General features: G+C 35.5%; 1 protein-coding gene across 3 annotated transcripts in view; it reads right to left on the bottom strand.

The window, feature by feature from the left end:
* The window catches only part of ZNF407 (zinc finger protein 407), a 355,347-nt gene that overhangs the window by 87,858 nt on the left and 245,216 nt on the right, over positions 1-22,273 (bottom strand). For all 3 annotated transcript variants that reach the window (XM_080381215.1, XM_080381213.1, XM_080381214.1), the window contains one exon: positions 18,681-18,859. In XM_080381215.1, the coding sequence (XP_080237341.1) occupies positions 18,681-18,859 (179 nt within the window). The remainder of the gene's footprint in view (positions 1-18,680; positions 18,860-22,273) is intronic.

The following is a 22,273-nucleotide window of genomic DNA, read 5'->3' as shown; positions in this document are numbered from 1 at the left end:
ACTATCTACTACTTTTCTTCACCAGAAGTCCAACCACTTATTTTGAGACTCTTATATCAGAATAATCTTACTTCCTGATTCCTTCCAGGATTTTGTTAACAAATATGGGAATACACACACACACACAAAGTAAATTAATTTTGAAAAGTCAAGAAGTTAATTTTTATTTTCCACTCAAGATAGGGAGTTGCTCTCTCAGTTTGGTATCAAAGATACAGAGAATTTTCCTCAAAATTGTAGCTATTCCTATTTTTTTTTAACTTCACAATGAAATGTCAAAGAATTCATTTATCTGTAGATTAGTTTATGAATGCATTAATTAATAACTGCATTCTTTGAAAAATATAACCAGCCTTTTAGCATCTGTACCAATCTTTTCTCTGTCCCAAATGATACTCAAAAAGGAATAAAGCACACTTTTATCAGTAATCTTGCTTCCATTTTAGGAACATAAATTACAATTTAAACCTCAGAACACTGATCCCAATTGCTCATCAGCAGCAAAAATAAATCCTAGTTGTATGGGTCAAAATTCCCAAATTGCCAGTGATGCTTAAATATTTATTGTTTGCATTATTAGCCTGACTAGTCAATAATTTATAAGTTACCCATAACACTACTGCCTTGACTGCACTGCACTGCTTAGAAAAGTAAAGATGATGACACAAGGGGAACCAGAACACATCACCTGGCTCATCCACAACCCCCATCTTAACAGCGGTGAGATCTCTTTAACAGTGAGTTAGATATAAATTGAAGGAAATATTCTTAAGCACCACATAGTGAATTGAAATAATACGCAAAAGCTACTGCTGCTGAAAAAACACAATGCATGAGTACGTTGTCCACAGAAATTGATATTTAAAAATATATTGCCTGACAGATCTTTCTTTGGGCTTAAATGTCTAATATCTTAGTTTCAATTACATGTAATATCACAAGATTACTGCAGAGTAAAATTACAACATTTTGATTAGACTACACACATCCACACAGGAGTGGGAGCTTTCCACTTCTGACTGCAATACACAGACCCAAGAGCAATGTAAGAGAGATGGGACAGTCTTGACATAACACACTAGACAGTTATTGCTGCTCTTTCCTTCGTTAAGCAAAACGGAAGGGGTGGGGTGGATATTGCAACTCTTATGAGTGTCTGTTGAGGAAAAAGCTACTGCAACTGAAATTTTTCTTACTTATTACTCTTCATTCCTGATTGTATCAAAACCCAAAATCTAACTTTTAAGATGAATTATAGGTCAATTAATCAGAATTTTAAAATGCGTACTTAGCACTAAGGATAAATCTTACTCTGAAGATGATATAGTTCAAAATTCTAATAAAAGATGAAATCTGAGATATAAAAATGAACAATAAAATCACCTATTTTACACTACAAACACAATAAAAGCTAACTGCTCTGTAACATTCCAGTCAATATAGCAATGCAATCAAATTTATAACTTTAGCAAGAAGCATCAAGCCTGAATAAATTATTTCATGAAGTATTATAGCAAGAAACACTCAAGGAAGACAGTGAATAAACAGAAATGTACTTGATTAACTACAGAAAATAATAACCAAGAACTGTTAAGAATTAAATGCTGGGGCATATCCTACAGATCTGTGAGGGCAGATGCAATATTTACCAAACGGTAAGGCATCCTCATGTCCCATTTGAGAACTCTGTGCATCTCTGCATATGAGACACAGAGTATATGTAGGCTGTGAGCAGGACTGGGTGGCTTGGAAAGACTCCTGCCCATCTTCCACTCCGTATCAGCACAAACACCTCTTACAGTCTCAGCATTCCAGAGGAGGTATTCCACCCCCCCCACCCCCCGATATAATAGGTAAATAAAACTCTGGAGGTTTCAGCAAATCACTTCCAACAGAACAGCCTTGCTTCGAAGCGCAGAGACCGCCAGACCCTTCATTCCCTGCCACACAACAGCTTGGCCAGAGGCAAACCCAGTCCCACGCAGAAGCCACGTAGCTACACGAATGCAATACTGTTCCTGGCTTCTTTGGGGATGATTAGTCCAGGCTAGCCCCTCAGCACTGCTGCTTTGAAGTTCACACGCTCCGATTCTAACAGGCTGGATTCAGCCTCCACTAGTGCAATGAAATGTGTTCCCAAATGGAGCTGATTTTTACCAAGGGCAGGAAGAGCTGACACACAGGCGCCTGCAGTCAGACTTGCCCTAAACTCTATCCACAAATGGTAATGACACTGTAACACTAACAGTAATGATCACCAATGCATTTTCATGCTCAAAGTAGAGCTACACCACTGGTTCTTGAGGGAATACTTTGCTACTTCATGTTTTCTGTAAATAGAGGTACAGTGATTTCAGTAACATTTGGTTTGTTTTAATACCCTGACTCAGATCTGAAATATGACGTAATAATTTCTGGCTCATGTTGGCTTTTTCTTAATGAAATATAAACAAGATACTACCTTTTGCCCTCTGCTTTATCTTGGAAGTTGTAGACACACTGCAATTCTGCTGCACTACTGGTAACACACACAGTGCATGTGCGCAGGTGTTCAGGGCAGTACTGAATCCTAACCCTAACCCTAACCTGATGGACCACTTCATATCCTGTATCTGAAGATCGATCAAAAAGCCTGGGGAGTACAAGTATAATTCGAATTCTAAGAAATTTCTGAGCTCCTAATTTTCCTTGCCATTTCACATAGGCACAAGGAGGGCACATTAGCATGTGTAACCATTCAGTGAGCTGTGGTCTCAAAATGCCTCATTTCTTCCTTATCCCTTAGTTTTAGTTCAAATTTATTATGAACTTTGACCACACAAATAAATTTTATGTACTCAATGAATGATAATGATTCAAGCAATGCAGTCTCCTCATGGGTACACAATCTAAAATAAATACATGGCTTCAGTTGAGTACTGCTGGGTACTATGGAAAAATGACATTATGAATTAAGTAATAATTCCACAAAATCTTTCGTTAAAATCAGCTAACAACAGAACATATCAACCGTTACCTAAGGTAATAACTAATTTTGGGGTGAAGGTGTTATAAAGTATAGCAAATAGCTTATAGCAGCGATATTTAATATAAAAAAAATGAAACAAAGTGTTTGAAAAACCTGTCACTAAGCTGCCATGCAAAGCTGTAGCCTGGAAGTCACTTATGGACACCATACAGCCACAATGTTGTTGGCACCTGGCTGTACCACAAGCTAAAAACATAAGAATAAAGGAGTAAAAGGGATGTAAAAATGTAGCCAGAGCATGCTGCTGCTGAACGCATGCCATTTCATAGTCATAATTTAAAGTGATCAGAAGGGGGGAGAAAAGAAGCACAATAAAAATGGAAAATGTTAGATTAATGACACAGTCATTAAAATAAAAAAGGTGGAGTTATATAAGGAATGGATCTTATTTGAGCTATTGAAATTAAACAAGTTATTGTAACAATCATTTTAAAAATCACATTTTACTAAGCTCAAGGAAGGAAGGCAAGAAATAGGAATCTTCATGGGAATATTTCAAATTGTCAGTGGCTTTAAAAAAATGATTTAAGATTTTCTCTTGTATCTTCTCTTTCAATTTTAGAATTTTAGTTGCCATATATTATAATGGTATTTGAGCTATAAAAGTAGTTTTCCACTCACTGTTCTCTTGCCTTTCAAGGAGACAAACAGTTTTTCTTTCCTCTAAATGAGCACAATAAAACGGGTAAGCTGTCTGGGGAAAAAAGAGCCCAGACAAACTGGTGGTATAAAGCTCAACAGAAAAATGTGGTACACAGAAGAGGCGATCTAAAGCATGTTTACTGTATGCCATGCAATTCATTCTACTGGTCAGGTTAGAATAAGAGTTTCTTACTGCTGAATTACCGTTAGGTTTTGTTCAAACCCATTGTTACTGCTGTCCCTGATGCTGAACCTTAAAGAAAGTAGAGGAGAAAAATTTGCATGCAAAACTGTACCATAAAAATAGTAATTCTGCAATAAATATTTATTAAATAGAGATTCTTAAAATCTGGGGCCTAGGGATTCTTAAAATCTGGGGACAGATCCTGCTACTATTCCTTACAAACCTGCTTTTATAAGGTCTATGCATGTCTATATGTATTTTAGTAGCTTAATTTTCAGCACTTCAGCAAGTATTCTTCCATCTTCTTGAAAACCTTCCGGAAATATCAACAGAACTATCAGTTATGAAAAAGTTGATATCAAGAGTCAGCTAAATGAAAAATAGAATAAAAATGCAAACTATGGACGCATTTAGAAGAACCAAAGCTTCACAAGATTTTCCTCTCCCTAGCTGATGTAGGCAAACCAACAGATTGTCTTTCTGTCAGGCAAACCCTGATGGAGATAAATGTAAAGGCTGGAGTGCACACCTAATTTTTACATACAAGCTGCAACCAGACCATGGATTTATGCTTCAAGGCAACCAGATTTCTCCTTGTGTACACTTAAACACTGCTGTTGCACTCAGTCCATCTTGTTTAAACGCCTTTAAAACCAAACACAGGCTCTGCCCCCTCCTCCACTCCTACTAATTATATACTTTTTTGTTTGAAGAAGCAAGCCCTTTATTGCTCATAATTTCAGCTATCACTTGCTTGGGCACCTTCTACAGATCAATAGCACATAGTTAAGTGGATGAAAAGGCTAAATGTGATTGTCATTTGCAATGCAAGGTTGCGTGTTTTTCCCCCCCTTAAGCTTTAAAGCGCTGCGCTTGGGTTTCATTTTAGAATACTAAATTCCCGATGCAGGAATACAGTAGCTGCAAATTCAAAGCCTTTTGTCTTAAATTAAATATCTGTCATTTTTTAAGGCCAGAATACTGGCATAGGTTATAATAAAAACTAGCATCCAACCTGCAGTTTTACAGATTCCATTGCTGGTGGCCATACATCTTTGATGGCAAAACTACATTGGTTGTAGCGCCATAAAATCAATAAATATTAACCTTTTCTGACACTTTCTGCACGGATGCTTTATCAGTTGCTGTCAGGTGATAGAACAGTCAGTGATGTACTGTATTTTTCAGCTCAGAATCCATACCAAACTAAGAAATCAATGCAGATTAACAAGCTTTTAAATACAAAAATTGGCAATGAAATTTTGGTTCTATATGATAAAAACTAAACCAAATCCTGATATTACAGAACAATAAATTTATCACAGATATTTTAGAAATGTGTGAAACAATATTTTGTAAAATACAACATTTCTATGGCAAAATAAGAGTGCTAGAATGACACAGATGAAATAAATTCAGTTTTAAAATTCATGACATATCTATTCCAGCTTGTAAAATTAAAAACTTAACTAATTAGACAAATCCTCCTCTCTCTCAATATCATTTAGAAGCTCACAGTCCTCACTTTTATGAAAGACATTCATAACAGTTCTAATACACTTAAAACTCCATTTCTAAACAGTATAAGCAAAAAAATAAAAGTTTACTGGAAAGTGAAAATATGCCATCTAAGTTATCTCCTACTTCGTATAACTGTAAAAATAACCATGTTTAGATCTAAGCATCCTAGAAGCCTAAGGCCTTTAATTAGTGGAAAACATCTTGCTGTGTACTATACATACTGTAGCAGGGTACAGCATTTCAGCATAACAACATATAGACTGATAACATGGATTGTTTCTGTTTCTCCCTGTTCTGAACACTGCAATGTCTTCTACATAACATATTACTGGTTTACAGAGAGTTAGAAATTATGTTTATTTATATGTAATTCGTGTGAAATTTTTTATTAAAATATGAGTTAGTCAGATAAAATGGCCTTTTGAAAATGCCTCAGACTTCTTAAAAACTACCACAGTATCTTAAAAGCTTAGGACACATGTTCTAAGAATTCTTCAAATATAGAATCTTGTAGTAAATCCTTGAACAACACTGGTAAGTGCTGATATGGGTCTATTCATATTCAGAAATTCTTAAAAAATGAGGACAATAATTTGGCTCCGTTCATCCTATATGGCCAAAGTCTATTAGAAATTATCTTATGTGTGATTCCAAAATCTATTTTCATGCAGGTGGAGAACTGGTGTACGGGCAACAATTACCATCTCCTAGAAATAAGACATAGTACCTGAAATACTGATGTAAATTAGTAAAACCTAACAAAAACTACAGATATTGATGTTCCACCAATATTTAAATGTATAGGCCAGGTGAATTCAGTAGCAGGTACAGAGCAGTATTTGAAGAAACAGTGAACTGCTTTGAGAAATATAATGCAATGCTATGTTATGTTATGTTATGTTAATGAAAGCTAAATTCAAATGCAGTAAAAGCTTTATCAATATAAAATTTAAATCTTAAACTGAAGTATAATTTTACATTTGCCATTTCTTTCTATAACATTTGCACTTCTACATTAGCCAAGAGACCTATTTTTGCCAATTAGCATCAGGAGAAATCAGATTGCAAATTCTACAATGATTTTCTTTAAAAAATATTGGCAAAAATAACTTTAATCAGCTCAGGTTACCTATTAATGCTAACATAAAAGGATCTGCATTTATTTTGAAAATCCTAGTTAATCAAAGAAAGAAAGAAAAAAACAGGCTGTGAGTTTAAGCAAAGACAAAGCCTACATGCTGATAAAAATAAAATTGAAAAACTTTGAACATGCTTAGAGGTGTCCCATATCTCAATGGGGACGTCAGGTTACAGCATTACTTCCGCACGCTGCACAGCAGACTCACCACAGAAAACAGGCACTGACATTGCAAAGTGGATGATCTTTTCGTTGTGAGCCACTTGTGCACCTGCACAGCCACCTATTGAAACCTGCTTCACATTTGAATCTAAGTTACCTTACAGAAAAGCATCCCCCCCTGCTTAACAATTTTCTTAATTTTTGGTGAACAAAGCTAAGTATTTTCAGAATGAGGAGTCCTACTCTTTCCATCAAAGTATCACTAGTTCTCTCTGCTTTCCCAAGATCCTCAGGAACGTTATACTGGTTATAACGACTTATAACCATTTACTCTTTGTGTAACTGAGTACTCAGCTAGTACAACATGATCAAATCTTTCTGCAATTGGTGCCTCTCTCTGATTTTTCTCTTGGAAATTTTTTGTTGCACATCAGCCACCAGTTGTGGAAATAGCTTTATTTAACAAAAATACTCCATTTTTGGATAATCTTACAAATCTAGGCTTCTATAATTTTGTTTAGAAATTGTATCTCAAGACATTTTGAGAAATACATTTATTCAGTTGCTCACTTCCATAGCTCAAAAGTTTGAAGGAAACAGCATACGTGACGAACAACCCCGCACAATTGCAACAGAGAAGAGAGGATTGCGTCCCCCTGCTGTCTTAACCCTCCTGGTCTATAATACAAGTAAGGCTGTACTGAATTACAGATAACTGAGATTTCATGATTTTCAGACACTGATAAATTTCTGACTTCGTATTTCAGGATTTTTGCTGGAGCAGGTAGAAAGAAGCACAAGCAGCTCAGCAAGTCTTACTGACAATTTTGACAGTGGTTGAATTTGCTCAGAGGAACGTGTATTACAAAAGAAAGGGTCAACAACAAATAATATAATACTGAATACTATTGAAACGTAAGGATTTATAGATAAATCCTTAGCAGAAGAGGCTAAATGTAGTTGACTTGAAGTAGCTTTATCCCACAGGCATTTTGTGTGGTGATGGCAGGCACTAATATGTGAAGGTTCTAGATGTTTCTCAATGGCTCCTCCTTTTTAATTTCACTTTGACCATACATTCTAAAAACTACTGACACTATTTTTCTTAGTGTGCAATTGGTTGTTTAATAAACCCCAACTTCAAATTCTTCAAATCTAGTTTTGAATTTCAGATATATATGCCAAATCTAAAATTGATGTTAAATTGAAAATGTTTGCCTAAAAACTGTCAGTGTCTCTTGAGATAACTGGATAATCAGGGATTTATCTTTTTTTTTCTTGCTATCAAAAGACGCTTTCATTTTGTTTCCTCTACATACTATTACTTCACAGCAGATCAGTTCTTTTAAATCTTATATAAAGTCTGTTCTGAGAACTGTTATCTGCTACTACTTCCTAGGGTTTGAATAAGTACCACCATTTTGGAAAGGTATAAAAGAGGTAGAGACATAGCTTAGTATGTAATATGGTAGTTATCTTAATGCCTTTTTGTACGTACATGAGACATTATCTTTCCAAACACTATATAGCAACCAACTCTTTCCTTTAGCTATAATACAACAGCCACTAGTGAAAAACTCTTCCAGCAACAATAATCAAAGTTTCCTAAATGTTGTTTAAGCAGGGATTGTGACAAACAGGAATTGATCTTCTCCTCCAAATATCTGAGAGGCTCTCCTGCAGAAGAGCTCTCCTGCTCTTCTACACTGCAGAAACCTGTCCAGCAATTTTGCCTCTGGATGTCGGATGTCTCTTGTACTTCCCACAGCCAAGCCACTGGTAGTGCACTCATTTAAACCAGCAGTGCCTTTCATCCAGTCTGATGAACGAGTGATCTGCATTATCTGAAGCCTGAAGTACTCATTAATGCTCAGGTTCCTATGCAATTTATATGAAAATGGAACTCACTTTAAGGTCCCTTTTTACTGTCAGAGAATATTATACGAAAATCATACTGTAATGACTGAGAGAATGAAAACATCTGTATTAAATCTGCAGTGGTTTCTTTAGTACAAAACATTTCTTTGACATTAGATAGTGATGAGCATGCACTCTTTCCAGCAAATGCAAGACCTGCATAAAATATCTTAAATTCAGATGTACTTTCCATCTTCCCATTTAGAAAAAGGGGTTCCCCACTAACTGGCCTGCTGGGAGTTGAGAGATATGGTATCTGCCTCCATGTTTTTTTGACATGATACAAGAAATACAGACAGTTGGCATGTGATGTATTTATATGAGATACAGTTTCATATTACACTCTTATATGTTCACAAGAAAGTGAAGCAATCTTTCTTCTGTGAGACTTCTACCTATCTTCATTTCATTTAGTGCAAACAGTTACAGACAAGCTCCTCTTTGAACTGATAATTTTTTAGAGGTCATTCAGCCCATAATTTCAGGTCCTAGTCACTATCCTGATGGTCCTTCTTAGGAAATTGGACCCAGTGGGAACGTTTTTTCCTTCTGCTTAGTCTATGGGTCAGCATTTTCCTTCCCTTGTACTTCTTAATTCCCTTAAGTGGCAATTATTTAAGGTACAGTTAGAGAAGGTGCAATCTACATTCATCCAATAAAACCTAAATATTAAAAAGGACAGAAAAATCCAGCATGGTTACTAAGGATATATGGGACAGCATTTAGCATTTGAAAGGTACCAAAGATCTAGTAAATGAAAAGATGGGAAAAATTATGAAGAACTATTGGAAGTAAAATAGAAATTAGAAGTACAAAAGAACACGTGTATCAGATAGACATGGCACCCTACTTACAAAAGGTCAAGATCCACAATGCCACATCAAGAAATTAATGGAAAGTCAGTGCAGCATACATTGGATCAATGAAAGCAAACAAAAAGAAAGCCCCTCAAAAAGTTTTAAAATCAGCATGGAATACCAATGATTTGTGATTGATTGTAGCAATTATTGCTGAGGGCTTTTCTCCTCACTCATGACCCAAACTAGTAAAGCACTGAGCACTCAACTAACACTTCATTTAATCCTTCCATATCTAACATCATCCACATTTGTTTCACCACTTTTCTGATTCTGGAGTTACTTGCTAATATTTATGTCATTCTGTGTAGTAACCAAATTCTGTGTAACAAGCAAATAACTCTTTTGTGTACATTAAAAAAAAAAAAAAAAAGAAAGAAAATTCAGACAATGACTTGCAAGCAAATCAAAGCAGATTTAGAGATGTTAATCATTTTAAGTTATTTGTCAAGAGTACACTCTTTCAGTGCATGTTGTTGAGATGCTGGTAGTATCTCACAGGAAGAGAAAATCTAAAGTGTCCTCTAAATAATATACAGCCACAGAGAAAGAGGCCAAGAGGTGGTGGCATTTTGTAGGCAAGATACACTCTACTATGTGGTTACAATGAAATACAGCGCCCCCAGGGCTTGAAAGTCCTGTTAGTTCAAATCTCCAACTAATTAAATAATATGTTCATAACTGGGATACTACCACTGTGACATTTACTATTTGTGTTTATTTACAAATATTTACTTTTTATAATTTTATAGAAATAAAAGTTACAGAAAATTATTTATATATCAACAATGTAGATTTAAAATATTTATATAATATAAACATCTTATACAATACATACAAAATACAAAATATTTATGCTTCATGTTATATATGTTAAAAATTCACAATACATTATAATCAATATTTTCATATTCTTCTTCAAGTTGCATCTTACCCTTTACATTAATAATAAAAAAAATAAATTAAGAGCTTTATATTTCTTAAGACTTCAACATAACTTCCCTAGATGATACACTAAGAGGTCTACTCTTAAAAGAGCTTCTCCTAACAGGAAAGCAATTTAAAAATTCAGAGTATACGACAATCTCCACATTAAAATATCCTGAATTACTCCCATGCACTATATACCTCTATTTTTTATTACTTCTGTAAGGTTAATTTCTTTTTTTGGTTCATTTGAAAAGTTTTTTTGATTACTCTGATATCCCATTTTTTGGTGTTTCAGAATTTCAATACATTGATATCTGAATACTAATATTTCCTTTTATTATTTACATTTACCATATACTATTATGCATATATGTATTTTCTAGCAGAATTAAATATTTTTGTCTTTCTAGATGGCTGTCGTGCCTTAAGCGCTTTCTTCTACTTCTGTACTTTAATATTTCAGCCTTGCTCTAAAAGTTTTATGTTAGGATATCCTATTTTTAGCACCAAATAGGCAATAATATGTCTTGTTCTTCATGAAGGATATTTTATCTATTAGTGTAATGAAATAATAGCTTGGACTAAGATTACCTTCTTTTCATCAGTGAACCTGACATCCTTGCAGAGGCAACGGTCTTTGTGAACACCAGCAGGGATCTGGCATGTGGCTACCAGCACAGTGCAAGAAATTTGCAAAGCATATGCCCGCCTGAGAGTGTTTTGAGGGCAGATGCAAGGTGGGCATTCAGGCTCAACAGAAAATTTCAAAAATTATGAGGGCTTCTGTATTGGCCAGTGTGGCACAGCCCTCCTCCAGGTCAACCAAATGGTTCCCTGTCTTGGAAACCAGGATGCCACAGGGAGGAATGACAGGAAAGCAGATGCATGCCAACACCCTAACACAAGCAAAGAGATCCAAGTTGCTCAGGAGTTAAAGCTCACCCCATAAAGAATTAGTAGCCCTGTGACAAGCTTGGGTAGCTCTTCAGAAAGGAAATCCTCAGAGCAGTGGGCTGTGGGTAGAAAGGCATTAAGGAGAATGCAGGACCGTGACTACAAATACCATTGGTGCTATACACACAACATGAAAACCACTTGTGTGATGGCCCTGCACCTTATTGTCAGCTATCTGATGGAAAAATGGGACACAACATGACAGATATTATACCCTTACTGAACAGAGGGATGCTGCAGACTTTGGTCTAGGCAATATTTTCCTTTTCCTTTAAAATTATATTCTGAATGTTGTTTTTTTCTTAGTGAAATTCATGTCTTTCAGTCTTATCTGAGGATATCATCAGCTTATAGATTATAACTAATATTAATAGTGGTGGGGTTTGCATGTTAGATGAAGTAATATTTGCATCAAAATATTTCAACACCTTCTTTCATGTCATTCAGAAGCAGTATACGCTGACTGTTCAGGGAAAGCAACTAAGGGACTATGAAAGAAGTCCCTAAGCTCTTCAACAGCAGCAGCAAAAGCTACATACTAGAAAAAAAGAATAAAATACTTTCATGACCTTAATTTTCTTTCTTTCTTTCTTTCTTTTTTTTTCTCTCTCTCTCTCTCTTTTTTTTTTTTTTTTTATTCCCTTTCCTTTCTACTTCACTTGCTACCTGGAAAGAACCTATTCTACTGTGATGACCACCCAGATAAAGATACTGGTTATGGAAGTTCTCTAGTCATACAAAGCCTTCTAATAGTAAACATTTATAAAAATAATCAAATTACTTAGGCTTTAGGTATTCTTAAAATGTAGATTATTTTTTCCTGAAACACAATAATACGTAATCTACATAGGTTATAAAAATCTAGCTTTCTCCTTTACAAACAGAAAATCATTTATACTAGGTTTTTATTTCAAGCACACGCTAAAATTATTATTCTTCACAAAAGAGGAAAGGGAGTGTCTGCCAATCTACATGACATGCTATTGAAAGACTGGCACTAATAGCTATGACAAGAGCAAACCTGTTTGAAGCAGAGCTGCTGCTGCCTTTTTTTTTTTTTTATAAGTATACCAGCCATCAAAAATAATGTTTTATCTGACTAGAAACCCAAGCAATATTCTGATACTGTAAAAGCTTCTATCTGATTTGCTTATATCTAGCAATGACAATTTTTCAATATTGTTACAAATTGCAACATGTAAAGTATTTTATTTAAACAGTGATAAAGATTAAGAACATAACAATTCTAAGAACAAAGTTCAATATGCTTGCAAACAAAACTATGCACCCATTCTTTGAAGGCTTTACTTAAGGTATGAAACAAGTTTGCATAGGTACTCAACTGACTTGTACTTCCATTATTTCATTGATAAATTGCATTCAATGATTTTATATTTCTGGAGAATTGAAAGAGTATAAGAATAAACAGGTTTTTATTAATTTATTTTTCCTATTTTTTTCAACTTTATATTTTCTATTAAAGAGAAAAAGCAAAAGAAAGGACAAGAGGAAAAAAAAAGAAATATTTAAAAGTAGAAAAGCAGTAGGATACTCTTATAATTGCTATATTATCAGGTTATGTGTGTCCAATTCACATTCTGAATAAGTCTGCAGCTTCCACTCGGTAATACAGTTATACCTTGATAAAAATCACATAATAGATCACACCATAACTTTTAGCAATCAATTTTTTCTCTTAATAAATTGATAAATGTAGCTGTCAAGTGGGATAAAGATCACAATTTTATTTGGTATTAACTATTTGAACTTTCAGAATTCCATTCATGAATATTGCAACTGTTACAACCGATAGCATCACAATTGTGTCCCCTGTTGATGATGTAATCATGTTGTGGGTTGCTAGTCCAGCCTTGTTTTTCAGTTTCTTTAGCTTTTGCCAGAGAAACCTGTAGATCACAGCCTTTTGAAAAGTGCACTTTAAAAAGTTTGGAAAAATATTTTTCAATCATGCATAAAAGAGACACTGCAGTAAACTTTTCTCATTTTCACTGCTCTCTGGAAGGAACTAAACCATCCCCTAACTCTGTTCCCCTAATCTAAAAAAGAAAAGAGCAGGATGTGGGCCTGGCTTAATGAACAGATGATTAATAGTACTGTCTTTTCATCGATTGCAGATGTCAGGAGCCAAAAAACCACTAAGGGAACTGCCAACCAAAAGAGCAGAAATTCATAAGGATTCTTCAAACACCTTAAATAAATAAATGCGCTGACATATTTTATGCTAGAAGGAAACTTATTTTAAGCAAGTGTATTTCTACCGAGGCACGGGTACTCCAGGCTCAAAGAGAGGATGAATTTAGCACCACGTATGGGAACGTCATCTCTATGAGAAAGAACACTTTGGGGGACTTACGTGTCTCCTCAACTATCCCTTTGCTATCACAACACCTAAGCACTTTAGATTCACAAACACAACCTTTACCGACAGGCTGTAGATTAACACGGTTTTAAGATTTAAGAGCAGAAAGGACTATTAGATAATAGTCTGGCTTCTGGTATATCAAAGACCCTTAAATACTACTTAATTAGTTTTGCAGTGAACCCAGCAACCTTGGGCCCTCCTGAAACCTATCTTGCAGAAACACATCCAGTCTTGTCAAGGCTCAAAGGAATGGAACAGGGATAATTTTTTCTGCTAGTTGTTGCTAGAGCAAAATCGACCTTATATTTAAGTGTTTGCAACTTCTCATTTCAATTTGTCTGACTACGTTTTCAGTAACTGATTTTTCTTAGGCTTTTCTCAGCTAGATTAAGAGTAGCTCATGTCTGATATTTTCTCACTGTGAACCAACTCATACACTATAATCAAGTACCTATCTATCATTTTGGTCATGAATTATGTAACTCTTCATGAGCACTAAGCGTTCAATCACCACGTAGGCAGCCAACTGCCAAAACATGATCGTCACGATCTTTGTTCAGTGGATGCCCAACCCCAGAGGCACCTATAATTTTCACAGATGCAAAGACACACAAAGCTGTACTTCCAAGCATTCCCCACAACACATCTGTGCAGCGAGGGGAAGCTGCTCATGCTGTCAGTTGCCAGGATCTTTACGAGTAAGTGATCCTCCACCCCTGCTCACAGTGCCCAGGGTGTCAGACTCTCAGAGCACACTGGCTTAAGTTGAGTGCTTTGCAAGCATAGCATTACTTCCAAAGAAAAAACAGAGTACAACGAATTGATCTGCCTTCCCTGATATTTTTTTTATTTTAAAAAGACTTCCAAGAAAGGTTTTGTATGACTGCTGATTCTAAAGTAAAACATCTCCAAATCTTCTTTCAGTACCTTAAGCAGTTCCCTAACCTCATAGCTGACTGTTGTGAAGCCATTTTCAAGCAAAAGCTTTGTGACTCACACTATGTAAGCATTGCACCTCTTTTGCACATGAGGAAACTCGGACCGAGAGCAAGCCCACTATCAGTCGCTCAGTGAAAAACTGTGTTATTCTGGTTTCCTAGAGCAGCATTCATTCTTGCAGATCATGATCACTTGTAAAAGTGCAGCACAGAAAGAACAATACAGAAAAAAACTCCCAATATAATTCCTTAACTTTCAATATGATCACAAAACCAATAATGAGCAAACTGCTACTCTTCTCTCTGAAGAGGCTTTTTACTTACAGCCAGTTTAGTATCGACAGAAGACTACTATGCACACAGTGAGATACCATGGTCTCTGCAGCTACTGGAATAATGGAGACATCAAGCCATAGATATTAATGCTCTCTGGATATATATAATGCATCATAATAGTATCACAATGCTTATAAAACAAGAACTTCTAAATGATGAACATTATCACTACCAAGTGATGCTGCTCCAAAGCAGACAAAGCTTTGAGAAAGCCAGCTGGAGTACTGATCCCCTACAGGTTCTACCACAGGTACGGGCCCTTCCCTTGTCCCACTTGTCAAAGTATTTAGGCTCAGTCAACTGGAAGGAAAAACATATCCAAGACTCTTGGAAACATAATGCATACAAGAATCAGTCCAAAGATTTTTTCACCTTACTTTGCTACTTGCCATACAGACAAACCCACAGTAAACAATTCAGAAAAATTTCCTTTATCAAATAATCATATTTTAAAAAAAATCACTAAAATTATAGTCATCAACATGATATGACAATTTACTCATACTAATTTCCCATTTGTAATGACAAATTTTCAGATTTGTGCATTGATAACAAGAATAATATGAATAGCTTCCATTGGAACCGAATTGCCATGACTAAAATATTAACTGCATGATTTCTGAGCTTGCTAGTAAGCCCACTTCTGTTCTAGAACAGGTATAAAATCAATTGGCATCTTAAATATGACTCTTTTTTTAGAAAAAATGAGTATTGTGGATAACCAACAATCACTGGATTTATGGCTTTTTTTCCAACAAAATTTCCGTTTCAACATGGACCTTGAGAAAATGGGTCAGAGAATATCAAGAAACAGGCATATATCTCTTACAGAACAACACAAAATGCCATTTCAAAAACAGATTTGATGTTTTATTTAAAAATTAGAGGTTAAATGCATAAATTGGTATTGGAAGTATAATCTAGTAAATCCGTAATTTTATGTGCAGATGCATATATCTCTGTTGCTTTGTGTGCATTGAAGGCCTGCTGCTCAAATGCAGAAAATTTTAAGAGTTAAACCAAAAAGCATTCTCTAGATTTTTATTGTTTTAAAATATATAATGGTACTACATAAGGTTTATAAGGAATATAGTTGTATAGTTACATATCTCCCTCTATGACAGTCTATAGCAAAAAGAGGAAAGAAAGTCTGAAGACCTGGTTTTTTTGGCATTCCCATATATCAATTCCTCAGACTATACAGGATTTCAAAGATGCAGAACAGAAAGTGATATCACCTATCAATTACAGTATCATCCTTACTCATGTACAAGCTAACTTGCTCTGCTTTCCACCTTTCACAGCCTCTCCCTTAGAAAGGCAGCTTCTTCAAGCTCTTTACTGCCACTGACCCCATGAAGCTGTACAGTAGTTGCTAAAGAAAGTTAAGCAGAAATTAGTATTAAAGCATTAACTTTGAATTAGAAATCCAACCGATAAAATTAAGAAACAGATTTGATTTTTACTTCCAGCCACATCCTAAACGTACCGCACAGCTCCATTCTTCGTGGGCTGTGGTGAGGCAGTTTCTAACTGGTCCTGCAAAGCGGTTTGAGTCGGCATCCCTCTCTTTGCCAGTGATGAGACTTATTCTATTTCTATTCTGCTTACAGAAGTGAAGAGGCTGGCTTTCCCATTACAAAGCAGTATTAGAACACAAAAGACAGACAACTACGTTTAAGTTAAAAAAAATCAATCTTGTGTGACACCTTCATACTCCTATCAGCCTAAAGGGTTCTATGTCATGTTGTCGATTCTCTGTGGGTGCAGCCAATGACCAATAAGTCATCAGTAACCACGAATCAGACATAGAACAAATCTTATTTTGATAAGGAATGTTAGTGAGGGCACAAGAGTGATCCCGTCGTTCCTCAAAATCTTCTCTAAAACCTTTAACTCTCCTATGTCCAGCAGTCAGAAATGGATTGAAATCAAGAAATGAAAACCCCTTTAATTTAACTCTGATGTGAATGCACAACTATTGCCCAGATCCTGCTTTAACAGTGTTTCTTCCTGAAAGGAAAATACAGTATCACCCTTTTAGCAATGGGATTATGCAAACAATCTTTTAACACTTTTGTTGTATACCAACTCTAGGCTAGCCTGGCAATAATTAGGTGACAACCTGTTCTTGCTAGTAGTAATATGTTTGTACATACAGTACCCTGTTCAGTGCAAGGGCATTTCTACAACACAAGAATGAGTGTACAGAAAATAGGTATTGTTAGCATACAATGCATTGATGACAGTTTTCCTATGTTGCCCAGACCAAGCAAGTTGAATAGTTTTAACCACAGCACACCACAGTGAGCAATTAATTTACCTAGATATAGTCTTGAACATGAAAACTTACACAGAATTTGTAATTTTAGATAAACATTACCGATTCTACCAGTGCTACAGCTATCTGTGTAATGTCTGTATATCTGTCTACTGAAATCATTTTAATTTTTCATATTATTTTAAGTGGGATTATTGTAGTAAAAAATCCAACAGTGTCTGGATTTAAGCTCTGAGTTGAATATTCATTCACTTCCGTGAGAAGTACAGTGAAATGTGATCAGTTTTCTGACCTATTTTGAAACTGGTATTCTGCCAACTGGTATTTTGTTTGCACATCCAGATATTATCCACCATATGCTGACATGACATGATGATTGGTTCCAAAATGAAGTGGAATACTTGGCAAATAGAAATATATGGTACAAATAATCCACTGCCTCTAGTCAGGAAAGCAAGCGGTCATTTTGAGAAGACTGAGAGGTTTTAAAATAACTTGAGTGTATGTGCTGCACAGAGCTGAATGAAAGCTCTCTGGGTTGTGCTTTTTTTTAGATATGAAGGTCTCAAAAATTATTACATCAATTCCTTACAAAAGAAAATTCAAATCTGACACAGCAGTACTAATAGTAGTACTTCAATGGAAGATTAATTTGCATCTTAGGGAGAATTTGGCCCCCATAGCTTCTTACTCCTCTGGATTCCTCAACTCTTTCTTCTCGCCATCTGTTCTTTTTTCCCACTGCTCTGACTTGTCTTCCCGCCCAGTGATGTCTAAGTTATCTGCCTTAAATGTGAGTTAAGACCACATTTAATTCAAGCTCCAGCCTAATTTTGTATTTTTTCTCCTAACCTCTTGCCATTGAATTTACTGTTCTTCTAACTTGATGCTCCCATTAAAATTCTGCCTTCTATTGTGACTTGTAGAATCTCTAATAAAAAACCAAAACCAATCAACCAAACAAAAATCTTGTTCCTAAACAAGCTTTTTTGTAATGAAATCTAAGAATTTTTAAATTGGTACATTAATTTACCACTGTATTTCCTAAGGAATTTTGGTTTTCTGTTCATGGGGGAATAGAGTGGGTAGAGAGATTTAAAACAAATGTTAAAAAAATATTTCCCTAAGAAAGTTCAACTAGATTTCAAAGTGAGGCACCTAAATAGCACACATTTCTGATGTTTAGGTATTGAACTGAAAGCTTTGCTTGTGAAACATGAATGGATTTCAGTGCTTAATGAATAACCTTCATCCCTTGTGCAAACCTGAAGAGAACTAAGCCCATTTTAAAATCATGTTCTTCTTCAGAATAAATGATAACGTAAAAGCTAGCTTTCTTATCACAATCCTTTAAGCATGCTCATATAGAATAGAGAAGAATTTGTAAGCAAAGGGAAGAATGACCTTACCCGCATGCAAGTATGCCAGATCAGGATTTTCGATGTCTGGGTGTAGTTCTTTCAAGTGGTTACGAAACTCCACTGGGATATTGGTTCCATAGTGACATTTAGGACAGTTATACATTTTCACTCCTTCATGCTTTCCTGTATGCAAGATATGTTTACGGATATTTTCAGCACAGTTAGACCTAAAAAGCAATGAAAAAAACAAATAAGTTATATAGGAATTTATTCCCTACTGGTTGTTCAAATAAAACCTAGTGTTATAACAGAAAATGAGTAGTCATTACTCATTTTTCACTATCTGCCCAATTTTTGCATCCTCTTAGGTTTTGCATAAATGTTGTCCTTTGCATGAAGGCTCCCAAAGCTCTTTCAGCTTAACTGAGCAATACATCTGAACCAGAAGCACTTAAAAATGAACAATTTTTTACATTTGCAGAAGTATTATTTTTGTTTTTCTTGATGGTAGTCAGTGATGGACAGAAATTAAGTAAAAGTCTTTAACTTTGCAAAACTGAAATGCCCAGATTGCCAATAACTTTCCTAATGGAGCTCTCATGAACTTTTCCTGCACAGTTCCTAGATTCCATAGGAGTTGCTGTGAATGATTTTTGTAAGGATATTTCATCAACTCTCATCTCACCATATGAAATGTTCCTAGAAGACAGAACTGAGTTCTTCAAGTTCATACCTTTTCAAAAATACACACAGATTCTGATTCGTATCTTAAACTCAACTTTTGTGGAAGCAGTGGAGTTTCCATGCATAAAGGTCAGCATACATGTAATACTAGTTTTATACATTTCAAATATTTTTTTCTAATGATATTTCTGAAAAAAGTGACTAGAAAAAAATTCACGTCTTTTATCCGCAGATCCATGATATGACAGTGATTTTGAATTTCTAGGCTTTAAAATTTTGCAGTCTCATTCCAAAATTATTTTGCATTGGAATGTCCTAGTTATTCAGTCTGTGATGAATCCCATATAAAATATACTGCTTCTTCATTTATTTCAATCAGAAATAGGTGTTATATTTATTCTTGAATCATAACAGCCTGTGTACACATTTTTTTAGACTTAGTACTGTACATTATTATCAAGCTAAGAACAGTAACTCAGTTTAACTGAAAAAAAGTGCAAACACTCAAGCAAACTGTATAAATACATACTTCTTCACAATTATTCAAATAAGAAAATAGCAGTATTTTGAGCAACTGATTGTTTACCTGTCACTGTTAGAAACACCACAGTAACAGGCACCTAAAAAAAGGATCCCCAAAATAAACTGGAAGTAGCAGCTTGAAGTTCTGTTGGAATGCTTGTCTCTCCCTTGGAGATGGTCATAGTAAAGCTGATATCTGCCTTACGGTGCTGCCAAAGCTCACCCTCTGTCATGTCCATCTGCTATATACCAGTCTAATGATCAGACTCCTGAGAATGTCAGAGAAGACACTTCTGTTCACTGAAAAATATGGGAAATATTGGTCCTCAGCATCTTTCAGGATTCAGCCCTACAAAAATTACAATGCTCATAAATGTAAAATGAAACATGTGTTTTATTTAAAAAAAAAAAAAAAGAAAAAAAAAGATAGTGTACACTGCAATGAAAGCAGGAGACAATCTGGTAACCTTCTACCACGGGTTATACTTTAAAAGGCAGTAGATTAAAGCAGAGCATACAAATCTGAAATAAAGTATCTGTGTCCTTTTAGCTCAGCTCTCATACTATGTTAAGGAAAGATATAAAACTTTTTTACTTTGAAATATTTCTGTGAAATATATAAAGGATCTGTGGAAACCTATGTAAGAGTTGTGAAGAAAACCCAGCCTGTTCAAGTCATAAAAGGCCAGTTGTATCTTCTTTGATTTGTGAATTTCTTCCAACCACTTTAAACGGAGCAATCCTAAAGTCTCATTTGTTCAGTTGTCAGTAAAAATCTGTGACTAAACACACCAACATAGTATAGTAGCTGTAAGAGTTTTATAAAAATATATTTTCCCATGTGATGAGGCCAGAAAGGCTTAATCAGAAATGAGGAATATGAGAATTACAAGGTATTACAAATTGCCTCTCATATGAGGCTGCAGTGCAGTCATTGCAATCATGAAGTAAACCATGAAGGTAACAACTGGCAAATCCAAGCACTTTTGAAGCCAAGTAACACCTTTAAATATGACTCAACAAAAGTATACTGCATAGAAAACGTTTTTTTAATTATTCAGTGTGCTTTGAATGTCTGTTTCATTAGGAATCTTCTCCTGAGTACTGTACAAATATGTTATTACATGTCTGACACCCCCTCCCCCAAATTCTATGTATGTGTGTGTTCTTAGATCATTTCATCTCCTATGAGTAAACACAAAAGTCTGTGATTTTAAACAGCACTGTATTTTCATTAAAGCTACGTCATGATAAACATCTAACTAAAATATAGAGTTGCAACAGTGATGATAGTTAAGACTTTGACAGGCTTTGTGCTATAAAATTCACTTCCAGGAGTTCATAAACTTTGAGATAAAGATTCCCTTTGTTCTGAAATTTAGCAACTTAAGAGCCCAGCCCAAAATAAATTATTTGAGTAAAGTCCTTCTGTTTTTGAGTTCCACTCTGAATTACAGCCACAAACAAATAAATGCAGCTTTTAGGATGCTAGCCTGTGTTCCAGTAAGGGTAAACCAGAGGTTTCTAAGTCACATTTCTATTATAATTTCTTAATGTAGGCATGCTTTCATCCTTATGAACCATCTTCCATTTTAAAAATCAAATGTATATATTTCTGGCAATTTTTCCATGCTCTGCAGTATCAAGATGGGACATTAGAGGGACTTAATTAGTCTAAAGCTATAGTTTATGGGTTTATATTCAATGCTGACGCAGAGAAAAACATCAGAAATTTTGGTTTTATTTCATGTCTTGCAGTGAGACTTCTTATCAGATGTGAAGAAAGCTTTGAGACTTCATACTAACCCCACAACAATTCTGTTAAAGGGAAGTGGAGGGCCTGCATAGTGTTTTCAGTGTCCTGTCAGTGCTATATATGGTGAAAGAGGAGATGGGGCATGTTACTAAGGCACGTTGCAGACGAACAGGAAATGTGAGGGGCTGAAAAGCTCAGCCAATACTTCCCATGCAGCAAGCCTGTACGACTCCCTCCATCAAAGACTGATATACCGGGAAGGAGTGTAGGCCTGCTTTCCACTGCACACATACAGGAGAGCTGCCACATTTCTGTAAAGGACAATGCTGTGAAGTAAGGGAGACAGATGGCAAGTTTCTCCTGAGAAATGCAGCTACTGCTTAAGACAAAAGGAAAACCTCTTTTGGCTAAGATAAAAAAGGGCTTTTGTCTCTACGTTCATCGCAGAGTGATGCATTCACACTGCTGTTCTAACTGCACATTTCATGTTGCCATTAGAAGCCATCCCTACCAACCAATTACCCGCATTTTGCTGCTCTCAGTAAAATAAAAGTTGCTGCAATTTCAAATATCATAAACTGTAAATGACTTGTCAATTATAAAATTGTATTTTAGTCACAGAGTCACAGGATTGAGGTTGGAAGGCACCTCTGGAGGTTGTCCAGTCCAACACCACTGC

The sequence above is a fragment of the Falco punctatus genome, assembly GCF_963210335.1.
Source record: "Falco punctatus genome assembly, chromosome: 3".
In the NCBI taxonomy this organism is placed as follows: domain Eukaryota; kingdom Metazoa; phylum Chordata; class Aves; order Falconiformes; family Falconidae; genus Falco; species Falco punctatus.
The sequence above is the reverse complement of the archived record's forward strand: the minus strand, read 5'-3'. Positions and strand labels throughout refer to the sequence as shown.